General features: G+C 39.0%; 1 protein-coding gene and 1 non-coding gene across 2 annotated transcripts in view; one reads left to right on the plus strand and one right to left on the minus strand.

Moving 5' to 3' along the window:
- Positions 1-20,461, plus strand: part of LOC140846593 (uncharacterized) — an 83,627-nt gene extending 63,166 nt beyond the window's left edge. Inside the window, exons 2-4 of the mRNA XM_073223547.1 lie at positions 9,088-9,257; positions 19,823-19,907; positions 19,993-20,461. Coding sequence (XP_073079648.1) covers positions 9,088-9,257; positions 19,823-19,907; positions 19,993-20,052 — 315 coding nt within the window. The 3' untranslated portion in view covers positions 20,053-20,461. The remainder of the gene's footprint in view (positions 1-9,087; positions 9,258-19,822; positions 19,908-19,992) is intronic.
- On the minus strand, positions 4,305-4,439 carry LOC118973329 (small nucleolar RNA SNORA52). Its single transcript, XR_005062601.2, has one exon. It is a non-coding gene; the product is annotated as a small nucleolar RNA SNORA52 (small nucleolar RNA).
- Positions 20,462-20,664: the final 203 nt, after the last annotated feature.

The following is a 20,664-nucleotide window of genomic DNA, read 5'->3' on the forward strand; positions in this document are numbered from 1 at the left end:
ATGAAACTAAACAAGAAATTAATAACAGAAAGATAATTGGAAAATCCCAAAATACATGAACATTAAGGAATATACTTCTCAATAACATGGAGGTTAAAGAAGTCACAAGAGCATTTACAAATATTTTGAACTAAATGAAAATGAAAATACAAAATGCTACTTATCAAAATTTGTGGGATACAGTGAAAGCAATTCTTACAGGGAAATTTATAACACAAGGGAAATGTATGCATATATTAGGAAAGAAGAAAGATCTAAAATCAATCATCAAAGCTGTTAGGAAACTAGAAAAAAATGAGCAAATTAAATTGAAAGTAAGCAGAAGAATAAAAAAAGGAATTAGAGCAGAAACTAAATAAAATAGAAAACAAGAAACCAATGGAGAAAAATCAATGAAATCAAAAGCTGACTCTTTAAAATAAAATAGATAAGCCAATAAAATAGATTAGCCTCTAGGCAAGCTTACTGTGAGAAAAATGGAGAGGACACCAATTACTATCACCAGAGATGAAGAAGGGGACATCAGTAAAGATCCTATGGATGTAATAATAATAATAATAATAAATAATAAGCATTACAATGATAACAATAAAACAACTCTTTGAAAGAAAAAATTTGCCAGAACTCACACAGGAAGAAATAGACAATCTCAATAGGCCTGTATCTATTGAAGAAATTGAAAGAAAAATTAATAGCATTCCGAACAGAAAGTATCAGGTCCAGAAGAGTTCACTGGTGAATTCTGTCAAGTATTTAAGGAAGAAATACCAATTCTCTGCAATGTCTTCCAGAAAATGTAAGCAGATGGAATACTTCCTAATTCATTCTATGAGACCAGAATTACCCCAATGCCAAGGCCAGACAGAGATATTACGAGAAAACGAAACTACGGACCATATCTCTTATGAACATAAATGCAAAAATCCTCAACAGATACTAGCAAATCAAATCCAACAATGCATAAAAACCACAAGTGTGATGTATCCCAGGTATGTAAGGCTGGTTCAACATTAAAACATCCATTAATGTAATCTATCACATCAACAGGTTAAAAGAGAAAAATCACATGATTTATCACTAAATGAGGAAAAAGCCTTTGACACAATCCAATGCCCATTCACGATAAAAACTCTCTGCAAACTAGAAATAAAGGTGAACTTCCTTACTTTGATAAAGATCATCTAAAAAATCCTATAGCTAATACCACATTTAATAGGAACTCAAAGCTTTCCCAGTAAAAGGTACAAGGCAAAGATGTCCCCTCTCATTATTCCTCTTCAGTACTGTACTAGTAGTTTTAGCTAATGTAACAGTTCAAGAAAAGGAAACAAAAGGTATATATACTTGGAAAGGAGAAGTAAAACTGTCTTTGTTCAGAGGTGACATGATCACCTCTATAGAGCATTCAAAGGAATCAGTAAGAGAACTCTGGAAACCAATAAATGATTACAGCAATGTTGCAGGATATAAGGTTAATATACAAAAGTCACTTGCTTTCCTACATACTAGAAAAGAATATTGGAATTTGAACTAAAAACACAATAGTATTTACATTAGCACCCCAAAAATAAAATATTTAAGTATAAAATACCAAGATAGGTACAAGATATATATGAGGAAAATTATAAAACTCAGGTGAGCAAAATCAAAGAACTAAAGAAATGGAGAAGTATTCCAGGCTCATGCACAGAAAGACTCAATATGGCCCAGATGTCAGTTCTCTCTTGCTTGATCTAGAGATTCAATGCAACCTCCATCAATATCCTAGCAAGTGTTTTGTGGATATGATCAAACTGATTCTACAGTTTCTATGTAGAGACAAAAGGCCCAAAATAGCCAATGCATAACTGAAGAAGAAACAAAGTCAGAGGGGTGACACAGCCTGACTTCAAGACATACAGTGGTTCCTTATTCAACAGTTTCCTTTTCAGCAGTTTTAGTTGCCTGTGGTCGACTGTGGTCTGGAAGCAGATGATCCTCCTGACATATTATCAGAAGGTCAGTAGTAGCCCAACACTACATCGCAATGCCTACATCATTCACCTCACTTCATCTCATCCCATAGGCATTTTATCATTTCACATCATCACAAGAAGAAGGGTGAGTACAGTGTAAGATATTTTGAAAGGAAGTGAGAGACCACATTCATGTAACTTTTTTATAGTATATTGTTATAATTGTTCTATTTTATTATTAGTTATTGTTAATATCTGAATATGCCTATTCATAAATTTATCATAGGTATATGTGTATAGGAAAAAAAACAGTATATATGGGGTTTGGTACTATTTCAGTTTCAGGCATACATTGGGGGTCCTTGGAACATATTCCCCATGGATGGGGGGTTACTATACTATAAGCTACAGTAATCAACACAGTGTGGTATTGGGGGAAGAACGCACAAATAGAATAGACAAATGGAATAGAATAGACAGCTCAGAAATTGACCCATAAATGTAGTCAACTGATGTTTGATAAAGGATCAAGGGCAATACAGTGGAGCAAAGATAGTCTTTTCAACACATGGTGCTAGAAAAAATGGACATCCACAAAAATATTAAGATGCAGATTTCATAAAATTAACTCAAGATGGATCATAGACCTAATGTAAAACACAAAAGTATAAAACTCCTAGAAGATAACATAGGAGAAAGCCTAGATGGCATGGGGCATGGGATGACTCTTTAGATACAACACCATGGGCACAATCCGTTAAAGAAACAGTTGATAAACTAGACTTCAGTAAATGAAAAATTCCTGTTTGGCAAAAGACACTGCCAAGAGAATGAGAAGATAAGCCACAGACTGGGAGGAAATACTTGCAAAAGACACATCTGTTAAAGGACTATCATCCAAAATATCCAAAGAACTCTTTAAACTCAACAATAAGAAAAAGGTCAGGTTTTAGAATGGTCAAAAGGCCTGAACAGACACCTCATGAAAGGAGATATATAGATGGCAAATAAATATATGATAAGATGTTCCACATCATATGGCATTAGGGAAATGCAAATTAAAAATGAGATACCACTAAACACTGATTAGAATGGTCAAAATCCCAAACACTGACAACATCAAATGGTGGTGAGGAATAGGAACTCTCATTCATTGCTGGTGGGAAGGCAAAATGGTGTAGCCACTTTGGAAAACAATTTGGTAGTTTCTTACAAAACTGAACATACCCTTATCATATAATCCAGCAATTGTTTTCCTTGGTATTACCCTAAGGAATATGAAACATATATCCCCACTAAAGCGTGAACATGGATATTTATAATGACTTTACTCAGAATTACCAAAACTTGGGAGCAACCGTAATACCCTTCAGTAGATGAATTAATAAATAAATTGTGGTACATCCAGACAATGGCATATTATTCAGCCCTAAAAAGAAAGTAGCTATCAAGCTATGGAAAGGCATGGAGGAACCCTAAATAGGTATTTACGAAGTGAAAGAAGCCAATCTGAAAAGCCTATATATTGTATGATTCCACCTGCAGGACATTCGGGAGAAGGCAAAATAATGGAGACAGTAGAAAGATCAGTGATTGCCAGGGCTGGGAGAGTAGGGAGGGATAAACAGGCAGAATACAGAGGATATTTATGGCAGTTAAAATACTCTACATGATCGTGTAATAAAAGGTATGTCATTGTACCTTTGTCCAAATCCGTAGACTATATGCCACCAAGCATGAACTATAATATAAATTAGGGACTTTGGGTGCTTATGATGTGTCAGTGCAGGTTCATGTCTTCTTACAAATGACCACTTAGGTGTGGATTTTGATAATTCAGGAGACTATGCGTATGCAGCGTCTTATGCGAAATCTCCGTACCTTCCCCTCAATATCTCTGTGAATCTCAAACTGCTCTAAAAACAGTCTTAATAAAAGAAAGAAAGGGTGGGGGTGGGGAATTGAAGGAAGGTGGACAAAAGAGACAAACTTCCAATTGTAAGATAAACAAGGACTAGGGATGTAATGTGCAACATGGTGACTACAGTCACTGTTGGGTGAGAGTAAATTCTGAGTTCTCATCTCAGGTGAAATGCTTTTTTCCTTTCTTTTCTTTGTATCTATATGAGGTGATGGATGCCAACTAAACCTACTGAGGTGATCATTTCCCAATATATTGTAAATCCAACCACACCTTAAACTTATACGGTGATGTATATATCAGTTCTCATTCAAACTGGAAAAGATTAAAGAACAGATGGGGATTTTATTTTGGTCTGCATGGTCAGAGGGAGGGGTTTGTATCTAAGCCATTCACAGATTTTTTTTCTTCAACCCTGCACCCCCACTTCATGCCTAGAAGCACCCACTGCAGGGACCCGCTGAGGCCTTGCTCACTCTTCTGGTGAAGCTTCTAAGGGTGCTCTGACCCACAAGGAAAACCTGGCAGGTCCCTGGCTGACTGAAGCAGGTTAGGGTGGACCACATTCACAGATTTTTGAATGCAGTTTTCCTCACCTATATCCAAACTGGTCATAATCATAAGTTCAGAAAGACTTTGATTTAAGGCTTGAGACACCTTTTAATACCTGTGCCCCAAACAAATCATCTTAACTATGTAATCTTAAACATTCTGTTTTAATAGTTATTCTACTGTCTCATTTCATTTTTCTTAAGAAACAAGGGAAGTAGATTTTTATCAACAAAACTAGTGAGTGAGCTCTTGTTTATTATTCTTATATGAAAATACTCACGCTGGGCTTTTCCTTTGTTTTCTCCTGAACAATGACTTTGGAATGAAAAGCAAAGTGAAATGTTGCCTCAGAGCTGGCTCCGTGCCAGAGCTATTCATGTCCTAATTTTTACCTCATAGAGGCTGCTGTGCAATTCTGGCTTGGTGGGTGGAGATGCTAGTGTAAGATTCAGGACCCATTCATTCGTGCAAGAGTTGCAAAGGGACTTTCTCAACAATACTAGGACTAAAGCCAGCTGAAGGAGGGTATGGTGGGCGGGGCAGCAGAGGGGGGCGCCGCAGGCTTCACACGGCGCACGGAGACTCAGCTAATGGACCGAAACCTGCTCGGAACTTTAGATTATCTCAGCCCCTGCCTTACCTAACCACCACCAAGTCCACAGCACACGTATTTGCAATGATTTGTTAGAGACAGTAAGGTTCAGTGTTATTTCTCTGAATAAGATCCCATCTTTCCATCCTTCGATAGGTTGGTACTAAGGATTCAGAAAAACGCAGGTCCCAGCTGGGCTGGGACACTGGTGCCCTTATCTGACAGGGGAGGTATCTATTATATGACCGGTTCTATTCCCTGCCCAACTACTTACGTGTAGTGAGGCTACAGATAAATTGCTTTATCTGTCTCTGATTTCTCTTCTGTATCTGTAATCTGAAGATAATAGAGTTATACCTCCTCCTTACACTCCTTAGTGACACCCTTGTGAAGATAAATTGAGACTGAATTGTAATGTGTCTAGAAAGTCCCAAGAGCTCTGAGAATAAATAAAAATGTATTATGAGTGGCTGCATTTTACTAAAGCCTTTTATATTTTACCCTTATGACCCTATAGAAAATCCTAACTGTTGAATACCAAGCATATCTTTTTCTCCCCCAAACAACTTTCCAAATTCCTAAGTTTGCCTCTAGGAGATAATAACCATAAAGGAGATAAAATTCGTCTCTGTATTCCCAGGTTCCCTGTCCCTTCTCAGGTCTAGTTAAGTGGGACCTTCTCAGGATGGTGCATCTGTGCTTCTATTACAAATGGGTTTAGGGTTTTCATGGACTTTCAGCCTCCTTTAAGATACACTCTCAGCCAAGGATTTCATAAATGTAAACCTAATGTGTGATCTTTCAGTATTTTAAAAAATTTTAAAATAGTACAGTTTTTAGCTAAATAGTTTAACTTAAAATGAGATTTGCAGGTTTCATCTGAGAATTAGTGGGGAAGTCTTGTGTTTTTTTTTTCTTCGAATGGTGGTAGGGGTGAGGAAAGAAGGGAGACAGCAAATCGGAGCTTCTGAAATCTTGCTACATAGGTACAAGTATTAAAAAATAGTGTCAATATTGTATTGAACATTATACACACATATATTATTAGCCATATATGTACACTATCAAATGCAAGCTTCACTGACGTAGATGGTATTCAGTTTTTTTGTTTTTTTAAGAGATGAGCGTATTGAAGCTTGAAGAGAGTGAATAATTGTCCGAGATTACACACATAGAAAAAGCTGACTGGCGCTCAAATTTGACCCCAAGGTTGTTAACTCCCAAGTGCCTTTCTTTCCATGTACAGTATTTAAGCAAATCATAATTACACAGAACCACTGCTGGGGTTAACTTTGGACTCACCCCCTTTGGCTGCGTTCCTGTTCCTACTGGTCAAACACACGTCTGCGGCTCTGGCTCTCTAATTCTTGCCACTAAAACAGACATGCGCATATTTAACACGTTCTCCAAAAATAATGATGCTGTGGGGAAATGTCAATACATCTTCGGTATCTTGCAAATGACATGTCCTTTGGTATCTTCAGCTTTTCATCAAATTAAATGATGAGTGTGTTTTCATTAAAAATCAGGAAAAATTTAGTGCCGTAATATATGTTTATATATGACTCAGTACGAAGGCCTTTTCTTTATCAGCAGTTTCCTTGATGTGTGCCGCATTTTTCCTAAATGTCTTTTTGCTTCTGTTACAGTGTATTTTAAGTTCTCTTGATTCTTCTTCAGTCAGTTCTGTCATTTTTTTTGCTGGTCCTTGAACATGTATGTCTCACAGAGCTCTTATATAAGAATTTTGTTATGTTTTTCCTTCCCAGTACTTCTTAAGTACTGCAGTCTTTTTTAAAAATTGGAATATAGTTGATGTACAATATTATATTGGTTCAGTTGTACAACATAGTGACTTGATAGTTGTAAACATTAGTAAATGAGCACTTGCAATCTCTATGTTGGCTTTTCTTTCTTTTCATCATGAACCTTGATTCAGGCAAGACAGACTTGCATTTCCACCCATCCTCCTTCTTGCCTTCCTGTAAACTTAATGCTTATCTCTCTCACACACCAACATGCAGGCATTCTATTCAGCTCAGGTTCTGTGTGGCCCGCAGGATGCAGAATTACTATTCCACAGAATACACAATCACTGAGGATTTTTTTTCTATAATATTAAAAAAATTATAAGTGGTAGAGACACATAGCAAAGGCAAATTCCTAACAAAATTAGGGATACATAGTCAAGCTCGTTAGTAAACTTAGCCAAGTGGAGTCATTCTCTACCGTGGTGAGGGTGCAATTTTGTTTCCTTATGTGATCTTCTCGCATCCATGGGCTCCTTTCTACTCATTCGCAGTTCTTTGCTCTCTCATTTCATGACTCAGCTGTCTCTCAACAGAAGTATTAATTGGGGCCATGGATGACACGTCCTTTTATCACGTCCATTCCTGCCACAGCCAGTACTCTGGTCATTTGGTCTTTTATCTCGAACTCTCCCTAACCTAGAGATATTTTAGAGTGTTTCAGGTTTCACAGTATGCCAAGTTTTAAATCCTTGGTTTTATCTATGAATATCCTTCTCACTAACCTGTCCTAAAGTGGAGGGAATGTCTCCTACATAAATAATGGTCCCCTTTTCACTGGCTCCCACTTAACTAGAACATATTGAAGATTTTAAGAGAAAATAGTTTAAAAATGCATTTCTTTACAAGTTGTGTGGTCTACTTCGCTATGTAGTAGGGAAACACTGTCGAATTTCCCTCCTACGTGAGGTTCCATCGACATCAGGAAAAGTTCGCAAATTTCCTTTTGAAGATTCACTTTTACCTCTAGGGTACCCTATCGATGGCCCTAATTGAGGTCCATAGAAACTGACTGCTGTTCCTTTAAACAAAAGGGAATTTATTTAAGACTTGGGTGGCAGGGATGGGGTGAATAGGGTGCTTGTCTATTCAGGGTAACAGGCTAGGAGGCTGTGAGGCGAGGCTCTGGAGCAGAGAGAGGCACAGGCAGCTTGAGAGGACCAGGAAGCAGGAAGGACAGTAACCAGCCCTGGCAAAAGATGCCTGGTTAGCACACCTCTTCTCTTTTGCTGCCACTGAGGTGGAATCATCTCTGCAGTGTTTCCTACATTCTCGCACCACTGACTCAAGATTCATAGTCCCGAGAGAGACAACCTGCTTGACCACGGTTATCAGTCATTGGACCCTTGGGTCCGCCAGAGAAAGGACCTGGGTCCCTTGGCTTCCAAAGACGGCAGCTGTCCATCTACCATGACCACATACAATGGCAGAGAGGTAGTATCCTGATAGGAAATCAGGGGAAGGTGAATGGATTGCGCAGCCAATAAAGACCAATGTCCACGAAGGAAGTAGTGTTTTGGATTCACTTGTTTATTTGTTGAAATGTCATAGGGAAGTAGAGTCTAAAGGCACCTTTATGAGTCCCTCAAATAATATCCATTACGTACTTATTTGTCATAGGAAATATTTCTAAGGCACATATCTAAATAAATATGTCTGCCTCATAGGAATTTACAACAGTATACACAAACAAGTACTTCCCAAGTGGGCATAAGTGATTGCCTCTGTTTTCTCAATGTTTTCTACGTTGTATGTGGGGCTGCTGTGGGAATGTGGAAAAGGAGGAGAGAAGAGGGCGAATAAAGTTGAATGGGGACAAAGACAAGAGAGGCTACACGGGGAACAGATAGGAGTGTGTCAGCACTTTACTTATGTTATCTGCAAATCTTTATTTGTGGAAGCTTGGAATTGATTTTCAAACCCTTTAGGGAACCTGCATCCTTTCTGCTATCAACTTTCTTCCTAGACGCCAGCAAGTAGAGTTTTGTGCATATTGGACCAAGCATTTGAATAGGCAAAAGAGTCACATGTTTTAAACTACCCACTTTTCCTTCAGCAATTTCTTTCCCTATTTTATGCATGCAGCTCATGAGTTTCAGTAGTCATAAAGATTCATTTTTCAGAAGGGAAGATCAAAATTAAGAGAACTGTAAAACCATTCAGCACCCATCATTCTTCTTATAATTAGCAGGGAATCGGCTGAGGGCACAATGAAATGCACATACTTCTGACATCCTTTCTGCTTTCCTTTTTTTGCAGGTGGCAAGGGAGCTTGGACTGTTCATTCTCCAGTTTGACAAGCTGAATATTGTCAGGCAGATGTCTTCCTTAAGTCTGTGTAGGAAGTGGGAGGAGCATCAAAGGGAAGAAGTGGACAGTTTTCCTCCAGGTCCCCTGGAGAGGTGGTTGTACATCCTGCAGGATGATCTGTGAGTACAAGAGTCATTTCTAGTATTTTGTATGAAATGGTACTTATTTTTTAGGATTAAAAACACCTGTGGCAAACATTGGGTGGGGCCGGACGCCGCATTTTGTAGTCTTGGGTTACGCAGCGTTGACCTTTCAGGAAGCAGTTAGTAGCAGAGGTATATAGGTGAGGCTAATCAAAGGTGGGAAGACTTGAGAGTGGGCTGGAGAAACATCCCCACTGCCAGCGGGGCTTGATATGAAGGATGTCTACCAGCTAAGTCATTTCTGTAGCAGTATCTATGTAATTTAGAACTTGTCCATGCCAAGTTAAGGAAATAACTTCTCAAATGTGTGTCCTTTTGCCATTTTTTAGTATTCTTCATTTCCCTTCCTCTTTCCTGAGGCCCAGTAGGAAGATCAAAATAGTCTTCCCTCTATAATTTCTTAGATTGGCTTCTGGGCTCCTAAAGGCTTGTCAAATACCCCTTCTCAGGATTTCTTCTTGTTTTTGATTCTTTGGTTCTTTGCAGGTTATCTCACACCCTCCACACTGGTCATATTATAATTTTTCTTTAAGCAGCAAAGGATCTCAGCAACTCCTGAGGCAACCTCTTTCTGTAAGCAACTCGGCTACCTCAGCAGGATGGGGTGAGAAAACAGCATCACAGCGAGACTCTTATTTTGTGCTAGTCACATACCTGGAATGACCAGGAGCCTACAATCAGAGACTGCAGACTAAATACAATGGTAGCTATTTTGGACAAATACCTGCTCTAGTAACTTACTTATACATTGTGATAACTGCCATGCATCTTTAACAATGAACTGCGGGTGATCAAATTACGCTTTTCAATCATCATGATAACGTGGAAGGACATTATAAGAGCAGTGGCTGTGAAATACCATGTGCTAGCTGAGTACCCAGAGGATCAGGGTGAAGAAAATAGTGCTGCCAGGAAAACCTGTGTTTCTTTTCTTTTCTTCTTTCCTCTATCTTTTACAGTTGCAGTTTCCATCACAAACCAATAGGAAAATGCCCACGATACATTTTAGCACTAGCCCCCATCTTCCTTCCCTTCCTGGGTTAGTACCAATCTTGAGATATGAAATAGAGGAAATAGTGTAACGTAATACTTTGGATGCTGTGATCAGGGAGTATTATAGTCAGATTTAAAATTAAATGGAATGATGGGGTAGGGATAAGGGAAGAAAAGATGGACAATGACTGTCACTTTAAAACAAAGCACATCAAAAATGGAACAAAGTAAATTAAATGTAAAGGTTTTCATTTAAAATTACTTCTAGTATGTCAGAAAACCTCTACCAATTTATAGATGTCAAACAAAAGATTAAAGATAATGCAATTCTAATATTAATGCATCCAATAATTTTTTGAATGCCTGCCAGGCACTATTCTGGTTGCTGGAGACTAGCAGTGAACAGAGCAAAATTCTTACTCTTGGGGAACTTGTATTCTAGCGGTAGTGAAAAACTAGAGACAATAATTAAACAAGTAAATATACGATATGGTAGAGGGTGAGGAGTACTACAGAGAAAAATTAATCAGGGGAAAGGAATGGTGGTGGTGGTGTGGAGCCAGCTATTTTATATAGGTTTATCCACAAGAGTCCCCAAGGAGAAGGAGGCCTTTGAGCACAGACTGGAAGGAAGTGAGGGAGCCATCTATGTGCCTCTCTGGCCAAAGAGTGCCCAAGCAGAGGAAAGAGAAAGTGCAAAATCTGGGATGAAAGAGCGTGCTTGGTATGTGTAAGGAAAAGCAAGAAGGCTGCACCTAAGTAAGGAAGAGCTGTAGGAGATGAAGTCACAGAGGCAGGTGGGTGGGGGCGGGAAGGTCAGAGCATGGGAGTGTTCATTCATGTAGAACTTAAAGCTTTGCAAAGATCATTGGGCTGCTATTTTGACAACACACTGCTAGGGCTGGAGACAGGGCAGAAGTAGAGAGACCAAATAGCGGGTGTCTTAGTTCAGGCTGCTATTACGAAGTACCTTAGACTGAGTGGCTTATAAACAACAGAAATTTATTTCTCATGGTTCAGGAGGTTGGAGGTCTGAGACCAGGGTGCCACTATGGTCAGGTTCTGTAGGGGCCCTTTTTGGGCTGCAGACTGTGATGTCTCGGAGTATCCACAAATGGCAGAAAGAGGGAGAGAGACCTCTTTGGGGGTGTCCCTTTATAAGAGCACTGATCTCATTCATGAGGGCCCCACTCATGACCTAATTACTCGCAAGAGCCCCACCTCCTGTACCATTACACTGGGTGTTAGAATTTCAACGTATTTGGGGGATGTGAACATTTAGTTACAGGGGGTTTATACAAATTGAAACTGGAGACAATGTGATTTGGACTAGATTTTGTATCCCTTGAGATATAGGGAAATGGTTCGCTGTCATAAATAAAACTTCCATGAACGTTATGCACAAGCCTTTGTATGGCTATATGCTCACATTCCTCTTGATGAATATCTTAGAGTGGAATGGCTGGATCACAGGACATTTAAGATGACTTTTGATATGGCTGGATTAATAGCTATAAATCTTACTATTTTCAATTTGTTATCTATGTTCTTCATTCCTGTTTTTGTATTCCACACATTTTCTGTCCTTCAAGCATTTTATATGATTCATTTTTCTCTCCTCTCTTAGCAAATCAACTATACTTCTTTTTATTTCAAACATTTTTAGAGCTTGAAATATACATTTATAACTAATTCAAGAGCACTTTTTAAAAACAGCTTTAGAGTTTGAAGTATACATTTATCACTAATCCAAGAGCACTTTCAAATAACTGCACACCACTTCATAGGTAGTGCAAGTACCTTGTAATAACAAAATATTCCTAATCCCTTCTTCCCACCCCTTGAGTTCTGTCATCCCTTCACTTATACATAAGCATGCACAGGTATATATATGACAATGAATTCACTGTTGCTTTATTGTCTTGAGCAAACTGTTATTTGTCAGGTCAACAAAGAAAAAAACAACAAAAATTTTTATTTTACTACACTTATTCATACTCCAGTGTTCTTCTTTTCTTTACATGTACTGGATTTATGATGAACATCATTTTCCTTTTTTATGAAAAATGTTAACATTTCTTGTAAGGAGGGTCTACTAGCAACCTATTTCATCAATTTTTGTTTATTTCTCTTTCACTTTTGAAGGATCATTTTCTAGGAAGCAGAATTCTCTAGACTGGTGGGCTTTTTCCCTCTCAACACTTTTCTTGTGTATTTTCTGAGAATTTGGAGATAATACTTATTTTCCTCCGGCTCTTTAGAAGGTTTTCTTCTTTATCTTTTATTTTCTGAAGCTTGAATATGATATACCTAAGTGTGGGGTGTTTTTGTTTGTTTCTTTTTAAATTTATCCTGCTTGGAACTCTCTGAGCTTCCTGGATTGTGGCTTCATGTTTGACATTAGTTCACGGAAACTCGTAGTCCGTATTGCCTCAAATTTCTTCTGTTCTTTTCTCTTTCTTTTCCTTCTATTACATGTATGTTCCATCTTTTGTAATTACCCCACAGTTCTTGGATATTTTGGTCTTTTTTTTTCTCAGCCTTTCTTTTTGCTTTTTCAGTTCTGGAATTTTCTATTGTTACATCATCAAGCTCAGAGTCTTTCTTCAGTGATGTCCAGTCTACTAAACCATTCTCCATTTCTTTTACAATGTGTCTAATCTGAAGCATGTCTTTTCGATTGCTTTTTACGATCAAATACCTGTGTGCTTTTTCTCTTAAAGCCCTTTGCATATTAGTCTTAGTTATTAAAATTCCGGCTCTGATCATTCCAACATGCTTGCCATACTGACTTTGGTTCTGATATTGTTTGTCTGTTCAGAGTGTGGATATTGCTTTTTAGTATGCCTTGAAGGCTTCTGGAATGAGGTGGGCATGCTTTATTTAGTAAAAGGAACTGCGGTAAGTAGACCTTCAGTAATGTAGTGATAAGGTGTGGGGAGAGGAAGGTATTCTATAATCTTATGATTAGGTCCCATCTTTTGGTGAGCTTGTGGCCCCTGGACTGTGGGCTTCACCATGACTTCTCAGTTCCACCCTTTTGCCCCACTTTAGGTGGGACTGAAATGCTAAGGGGGCTAGAGTTGGGTATTGCCCTTCCCTCAGGTGAGGTAGGCTCTGGTAAAACCCCATAGATTAGGTTTTGAGGGAGGGCAGAATACCCTGGCATATTTCCAATAGTTTCTGTTTCTTCTGTCTGCTGGAAGTATGAGGGGACATGTCTCTGATATTCACTGTGAGGACCTGGTAGAGCTTCTGGAGGAAAAAATCAAGAGTGTGCTGCATCCATGAAGGCTATTTCCCTGAGTTTTTAACTCTCACACTTGTCCATTCTGAGATTCCAGGAATTTATTAATCACAGCTCAGATTTTCTTCTTGTTCCTGTGAAGATTTATGCTTGTGATTTCTGCTCTATTAAGTTGTGATTCTCCATATCTACCTGTGTGTTTCTCCAGGTTTGGGGACAGCAGTTTGCCCTGTGATCTCATTTTTCTGGTGGATCTAAGAAGAATTGTTTTTTTCAGTTTTTTTTTCTTTATACTTGTTAGGGTGATTTAGCCACTTCTAAGCTGCTTATGTGCTAGAAATCATAAGTCTAACCATTCTATTTTGAAAGATCAATGACGTTAACTTCTAAAGCAACTTTCTGGGAAGCCACAGAGTTTACCCTTCAAGGCCTGTCCCTTCTGAGGCCCTCGGAATGGCTCTACCAATTCACATGGTCATATGATTTTGTAAAATTAGCTAACTTTTATCTGAAGTTGGTTAAGACTCCTGTCTCCACTCAGACTGTCTCTCCCTCACACTTTCTCTGGTGTCAGGCATTTTGGGGTTGCAGTAACTGACAGTCACTCATATATAATTAGCCATCCCTTTGAAAGAATTGCTTCCAGGAAACTTCTGGTGTCCACCTGGTACTGTGACACAGAAGTGGAAGATCAGAAGTCATATTGTGATATGCATATGTCCTATCTACCAGATACTGAAGTATGTGGACAGTGAAAGAGGAGATAGGTTTAAAATACAGGAAACTAGTGTGTGGCAAATACATCTTGTTGTCAGAAGTGTTGAATTTTAAGTAGAGTATTCATTTCTCATTATCACCTAATCAGAATGGTTGTTCCCTCCTGTCAGGAATATACTTACTAATGCAGAGGATACAATTACAAATGCACCATATTTTTTCCTTTTTTGGATAAGAATCACACTAAATAATATTTATATAATGATTACTATGTTTATAGGTCAGAATCTTTAGGAATATTACAATCAGAGAAAAAGTCTCCTGACTTACTGCATAGTGTGTTCCGATATGTCAGGACATGTCCTAGAGTATCTGACATATCTTGTCCTTAGAAAGTTGGGCAGTTCCAGATGAAATAATACACAAAGTTTCCAATAATGCATTAATACAGACTGAAAAATAAGTGCTCCAGTGACAACATACCTAAAATATTCATCAACTTAGCATGAAGTGTAAGAGTAATTCGATTATACATTTACACAGCTCAATATAATGGAGCAACAACTTAAAACTGTATTTTAATTCTTCTGTGCTACAATTAATTTTACATGTTTTTCAGAATAGAAGGCCTCCCCCACCCCCAGAATAGAGAAAGTTTCTTAGAGAGGATTGATTATCAGGCAATTAATTTAATCATTGTTATATTTTTCCCTTTATTATGTGATGTTTAATATATTTACTTGTGTTTTAAATGGTATTTTGTTGTGATTTATTTTCTTTCCAAACATCTGTTCCCTTTTGTTCCTAATTTCATATTTGTAACTGTCTGTTCTGTTTTCCTTAAGTGCCCCTCTAAGTTGAAAAACCTCAAGACCCTTAGAGACCTAATGTTCCTTTTACTTCGGTAAACTAAAAATGTTTCTGTCCTATGATAAAGATAATTAAACTCACACAAATATTGCCCTACATCAACTATGTTCTCCAATACTTATGAGATAACTATTTGGCTTTCATTTATGTTGTATATGTTTGGATTATGAATTCACAGGAATTACGCCAAAGGAGAATTTACAGCTCCTTCCCCCTTCAGAGATGAAGGTGGGCAGCCTGCAGTGGAAGGCAAGTCACAGGTTTGAGCCAACTCAGAACAGGGGAAGCTGGCGCTGGAGCAGGGACTCAGTTAAAAAAAAAAGTAAACATAGCTGAAAGTCCTACTATTGGTATTGGAGTTAAAAATATAGTTAGAAGATACCAGATTTCTGGGAGTAGCCTAATGAATACAGAGAAACAAAGGATCACTGAACTGGAGCTTGATGAGAACCAGAAGCTAAACATCTAGGAAACAAAACAAACACACAGCAAATAAAAAAACCCCAAAGAAAAGAAACAAGACAAAAGATGAGCTAAGGAAGGGCATCTGGTTAGTAGGACTTTCTCTTGGAAAGATTGGAAAAGAACAGTTGGTTCCCTCCTGACCAATTTCGATACAAGGAGTCAAAGCCTCTTTCCCTTGTTTTTGCCCAGCCTTAGATTTTGGTCCCCCTGCCACCGGGCTCACATACCTAATGTGCAGAAATAACATTGTTCTTCCATAATTCCCACAGAGGCTTTGCCATTGGATCTCTTTGAGGCTACCGCTCACCTTTCCTTTTGGGGCCAGTTTATTTCTGCTCAGGTGGAGCTGGGACTTGCCATTTCCAACTGGCAGCTCAAGTGTTTGAAGCTCTTTGATGTTGATCACTGCAGAAAAAATAAATGGGTCTACAGATTTTAAAGTATGTGCTGTGAGAGTGCAGGGGAGAAAGGGTAAAGAAAATCCCAAAACCGAGGACAGAGCCCAGAGTGCTAAAGTAGACAAGTTAATAGTATGGGTGGGACATCCACGGCAGCGTAAGAGGCTATTAATCAAAACACCTAAGGCTTCATCATTCATTCTCGTACATATTTTTACTATGGATTCTATCTTAAAAGACAATAAGATTCTTTGGAATTTTTGACAGCGATCAGATTAACAGAATAAAATGTAATGCTAGTACATCCCCAAATGGAGAATTCTAAACGGCATTATGAAATAAAGGGTCAGTATTTTAGTAAAACGTCCCAAAGTTTCTTGGGACAAATTACCTCCTCTGGAGAGCTCTAAGCATATGACCTTGCTGAGAGTCACCAGATGCTTGATTTGAGAATATTTTGCATTTCTGAGATGAAGGGCATGCTTTAACACTTCAGATTACAATAACACGGGCTTACATTTCAGCTACTTTAATTCACATCAATCTCACAATTTGGCAGAAACTTTTTCCACCCAGTGTGTGTTTGCTCTGGTCACATCAAGAATTCTACTTTTAGAAAAAAGTGTTTGAAAAAGAACCACAACCACAGATTTCAAAAGATGCTATTTTTTTTTTTTGTAGCGATCGTTTGGGTAAGACCCTCTGGAGCTCCTTTTTTAAAAATTAAGGTATCATTGATATATAATCTTATGATGGTTTCACATGAGCAACATTATGTTTAGTGCATTCACCCATATTATCAAATCCCCTGACATATCCCATTACAGCCACTGTCCATCAGTGTAGTAAGATGCTGTAGAGCCACTATTTGTCTTCTCTGTGCTATACTGCCTTCCCTGTGAGCCCCCTACATTATGTGTGTTAATCATAATGCCGCTCAGTCTCCTCTCTCCCTCCCTACCCTTAGTCCCGCACCCCTCCCCTTTGGGAAATACTAGTCTCTTCTTGGAGTCTGTGAACCTGCTGCTGTTTTGTTTCTTCAGTTTTACTTTGTTGTTATCTTCCACAGATGAGTGAAATCATTTGGTACTTGTCTTTCTCCGCCTGGCTTATTTCACTGAGCATAATACCCTCTAGCTCCATCCACGTTGTTAGAAATGGTAGGATATGTTTTCTTCTTATGGCTGTGTAATACTCCATTGTGTACATGTACCACATCTTTATCCATTCATCTACTGATGGACACTTGGGTTGCTTCTAGGTCTTGGCTATTTTAAATAGTGCTGTAATAAACATAGGAGTGCATGTCTTTTTGAATCTGTGATCTTGTTTTCTTTGGGTAAATTCCTAGGAGTGGAGTTCCTGGGTCAAATGATATTTCTGTTTTTAGTTTTTTGAGGAACCTCCATACTGCTTTACACAATGGTTGAACTAGTTTACATTCCCACCAGCAATGTAGGAGGGTTTCCCTTTCCCCACATCCTTGCCAGCATTTGTTGTTCCTCTTCTTTTCGATGTTGGCCATCCGAACTGGTATAAGGTGATATCTCATTGTGGTTTTAATTTGCTGATTAGCGAAATGGAGCATCTTTTCATGTGCCTGTTGGCCATCTGAATTTCTTATTTGGGAAAGTGTCTGTTCAGATCCTCTGCCCATTTTTTAATCAGGTTATTTGTTTTCTGGGTGTTGAGGCATGTGAGTTCTTTATGTTTTGGATGTTAACCCCTTATGGGATATGTCAAAAAGATGCTATCTTGAAACTTATGAATGCTTTTCAGATTTTAGGTTTAGGGAATGAGACACTAAATAATTTCTATGGAAGGTCCTATTTGCCAGGACTGGCAAAGGAAAAATAGAAACAAAAAAAAATGTATCCTAGCAAACTCAGGGAAAACTTTTTTCTCTTTACTTTCAGGGATAGAGAAAGCATAAGGGTGGAGAATTATTTGCTGTATCCTGCTATGACTGTATTTCATATTTTGATTTAAATTTGCTCATGTGCTCAGAGGCCTCTTCATAAAGAAGAAGAAAAAAAATGCTGACTACCCAGAAATGTTTATTAAATCTAACAGCACACCCTTTATAGATTAAATGCCAGTAGCTCCTTGACTCTTAGCACTTCTTTTCACATCCCAGTATCTTTTTTCACTGAGGTGTATCATTTTTACTGCAGGAAATCCAGAGAAATAGGGAAGTTAGGCATGCAGGCCAGTTAAATGCAAACAAACCTCAACAGTTAAACATTTTTGAGAAAACGTTTGAGCTTGCAATGCTTAGATTTGTTGCCATAAAACATGATCCTGAGTTTTCCGATAACCATGTGCCTAAGCGCCTCAGTAATGCTGGAACTGTACTTTTAGTGGAATTGTTAAAAAAAAAGTCTTACCTTGATGTCTCACAAGAATAAGAAACAAGAAAGCTCTCTGCTGCTCAAGGGAAGATCTCCTAGATTGATACCTCACCACCAGAAGCTACTTACTGTTGTTGATTTTCATAATTCCAGCAGCCTTGCTGTAGAAACACCTTTGGAGAACAGAGGGAGGGATGATGTGAGGAGTCTGAGCCAGGGCAGAGCTGAAACCAGAGGGGAATCAACAGCTGAGGTAGATGCAGCTGGAGAAAAGAGCTCTATTTGGGAAGACAGTGCTTTCCCGGGAGGCCGGTGTGTGATGCACAACCGCAGAATTTAGGGACTAGTGCAGTTAGGCAGAGGTCAGAGGCAGGTTTTAGGAACAGGCTTCAGTCCTGAATAGCAGAAACAGGAAACAGAAAATCCTGAAACTGGAGCAGGCACATGGCCCAGTACAATGCAGCCCCTGGGGAGGCTGTGGCCTAGGAGCGTGGGACATGCTAGGCACAGGACAGCAAACTTAGCAGCAGGATGCAGTGTTGACTCTGCAGCCTGGCGTGTTTGAGCCTGCTCTATGCAACCTGCTCTGGCTGCGTTCACCCCCAGAATTCAAGGTGTTGGTATCCAGGTCTGCAACTGAGAAATTCAGTGAAGTGTCTTACAAGAGTCACTGAATTGGTTTCCTGTAAATCCACTTCTGTACCATTCTGATTTATTTTAACCAAGCAGTTGGAGAAATCTTTAAAAATATGCCTGAAAATTTCACCCTTTACTTAAATTCCATCGAATGTGTTCCTTTGGCCTTTAGGCTCAAACCAAACCTTAATATGGCCTACAAATCTGTACATCCAGCCATTCTCCCAGTTGGTTTCTGCCTCCGGCCACAGTGGCCTTTTCCAGCTGTTTGGTACCCACGTTCCTACTTTATACCATCTGCTCTGCCTGAATTTCTCCTCCCTATTTGTTTGCTGAAAAAGTGTCTTATCTTTCAGCTTAGAAGCCAAAAGTTACTTCCTCGTGGAAGTGGGACCATGTGAGGTCTGCTGTTCTTAGACTCTCATGCAGCTTTTCTTTTAGCTTTAAAGCAGTTAGCACATAGTGATCAAGTAATTATGTGTGTTGCTAGTTTAATATTTGTTTTCTCTGCTGGCTGCAAGCTCTGCTATATTAAGATCACATCTGTACGTCTGTGTTGCATTTGATTGTGCCTACCTATCATAAGGCCTTTTGCAAAGTAGGTGCTTGGTAAATAGTCACTGAACGACTGGATGCATGAAATATGGGTTAAGCATCGCACCATCATACCTGCAATCACAATAGTCCATAGTCTACTCCGCTTGGTTATGAGGCCAGCTCACTGTAGGATCAATCTGAATAAAGATCATATCACGTGATATTAGGTAAAGTAATATAGCATAATGACAATAATAAAATGAACCATATCTATGGCTTGCTCAATTTATTACTAAATCCATTTTTTCCAACTTTCATTCTTTTTAGAATTGGAAAAAAAATATTGCTTATGGAAAATGGAAGAGAGAGAGAAAAAAAAGAGACAAAATACCACATCAGTCTTCTGGAACCGGTAAGTCAAATGAAGAAACTTTCTGTATTGGTGACTTTTTCCATGTTCACCCATAAGCTGCTGAATTTGATGTCACCTTCCACAGTCACACCAGTCCGCAGACGGTATCACCCTCAACAACCTTAGCAGCTTTGGAAAGTTCTAAGAGGCCCTTGTCTCACCTCTTGGGGATGTTCCCTGGAGCTGAAGAGGAGCAGCTGATCCTAGATGAATCCAATGGCTGGCCAAGTGTGTGCAGCATGTCCTGCCTGCTACAACCTCTCAGGCACCGTCAGAAACTGCTATGGGTGGTGGTAGCGTTTGTGGCTATTCAACCAATCTCTAAAATGTCTCTAGAATCCGTTTCCTCTCCTGACTTCTGTTCATGCTTTGATCACTACCTTGGTTTGGACCCTTTGTCACCCCTTGTATGGGTTCCTTTAGCAGTCTAACTAATGTCTTCTTTCCTGCCTTTTATGTCTCCTTTCTGTGACCTTGCCTCCTGCCCTGCAGTCAGAATGAGCTTTCTGAAATGTAAATACGATCGTTTAACTTCCCTAATTAAAGATTTTATGACTTTCAGTTGCTTATAGGAGCACTTTTAAAACATAAAAATAACAGTTGGGTCCAATTTCAAATTAAAAATAAAAGAGAGATATAAAGAGGGGTGGAGGGGACAGGAACTGTGGCCTTTGACCCAGCCCGTGCTCCCATTAGGCCACCTCTTTGGAACCTGCACGCCTCTGGGATGACCTGGTTGACCCCACTGAGGCCAGTC

Source organism: Manis javanica, chromosome 15 (genome assembly GCF_040802235.1).
Source record: "Manis javanica isolate MJ-LG chromosome 15, MJ_LKY, whole genome shotgun sequence".
NCBI classification, from domain to species: domain Eukaryota; kingdom Metazoa; phylum Chordata; class Mammalia; order Pholidota; family Manidae; genus Manis; species Manis javanica.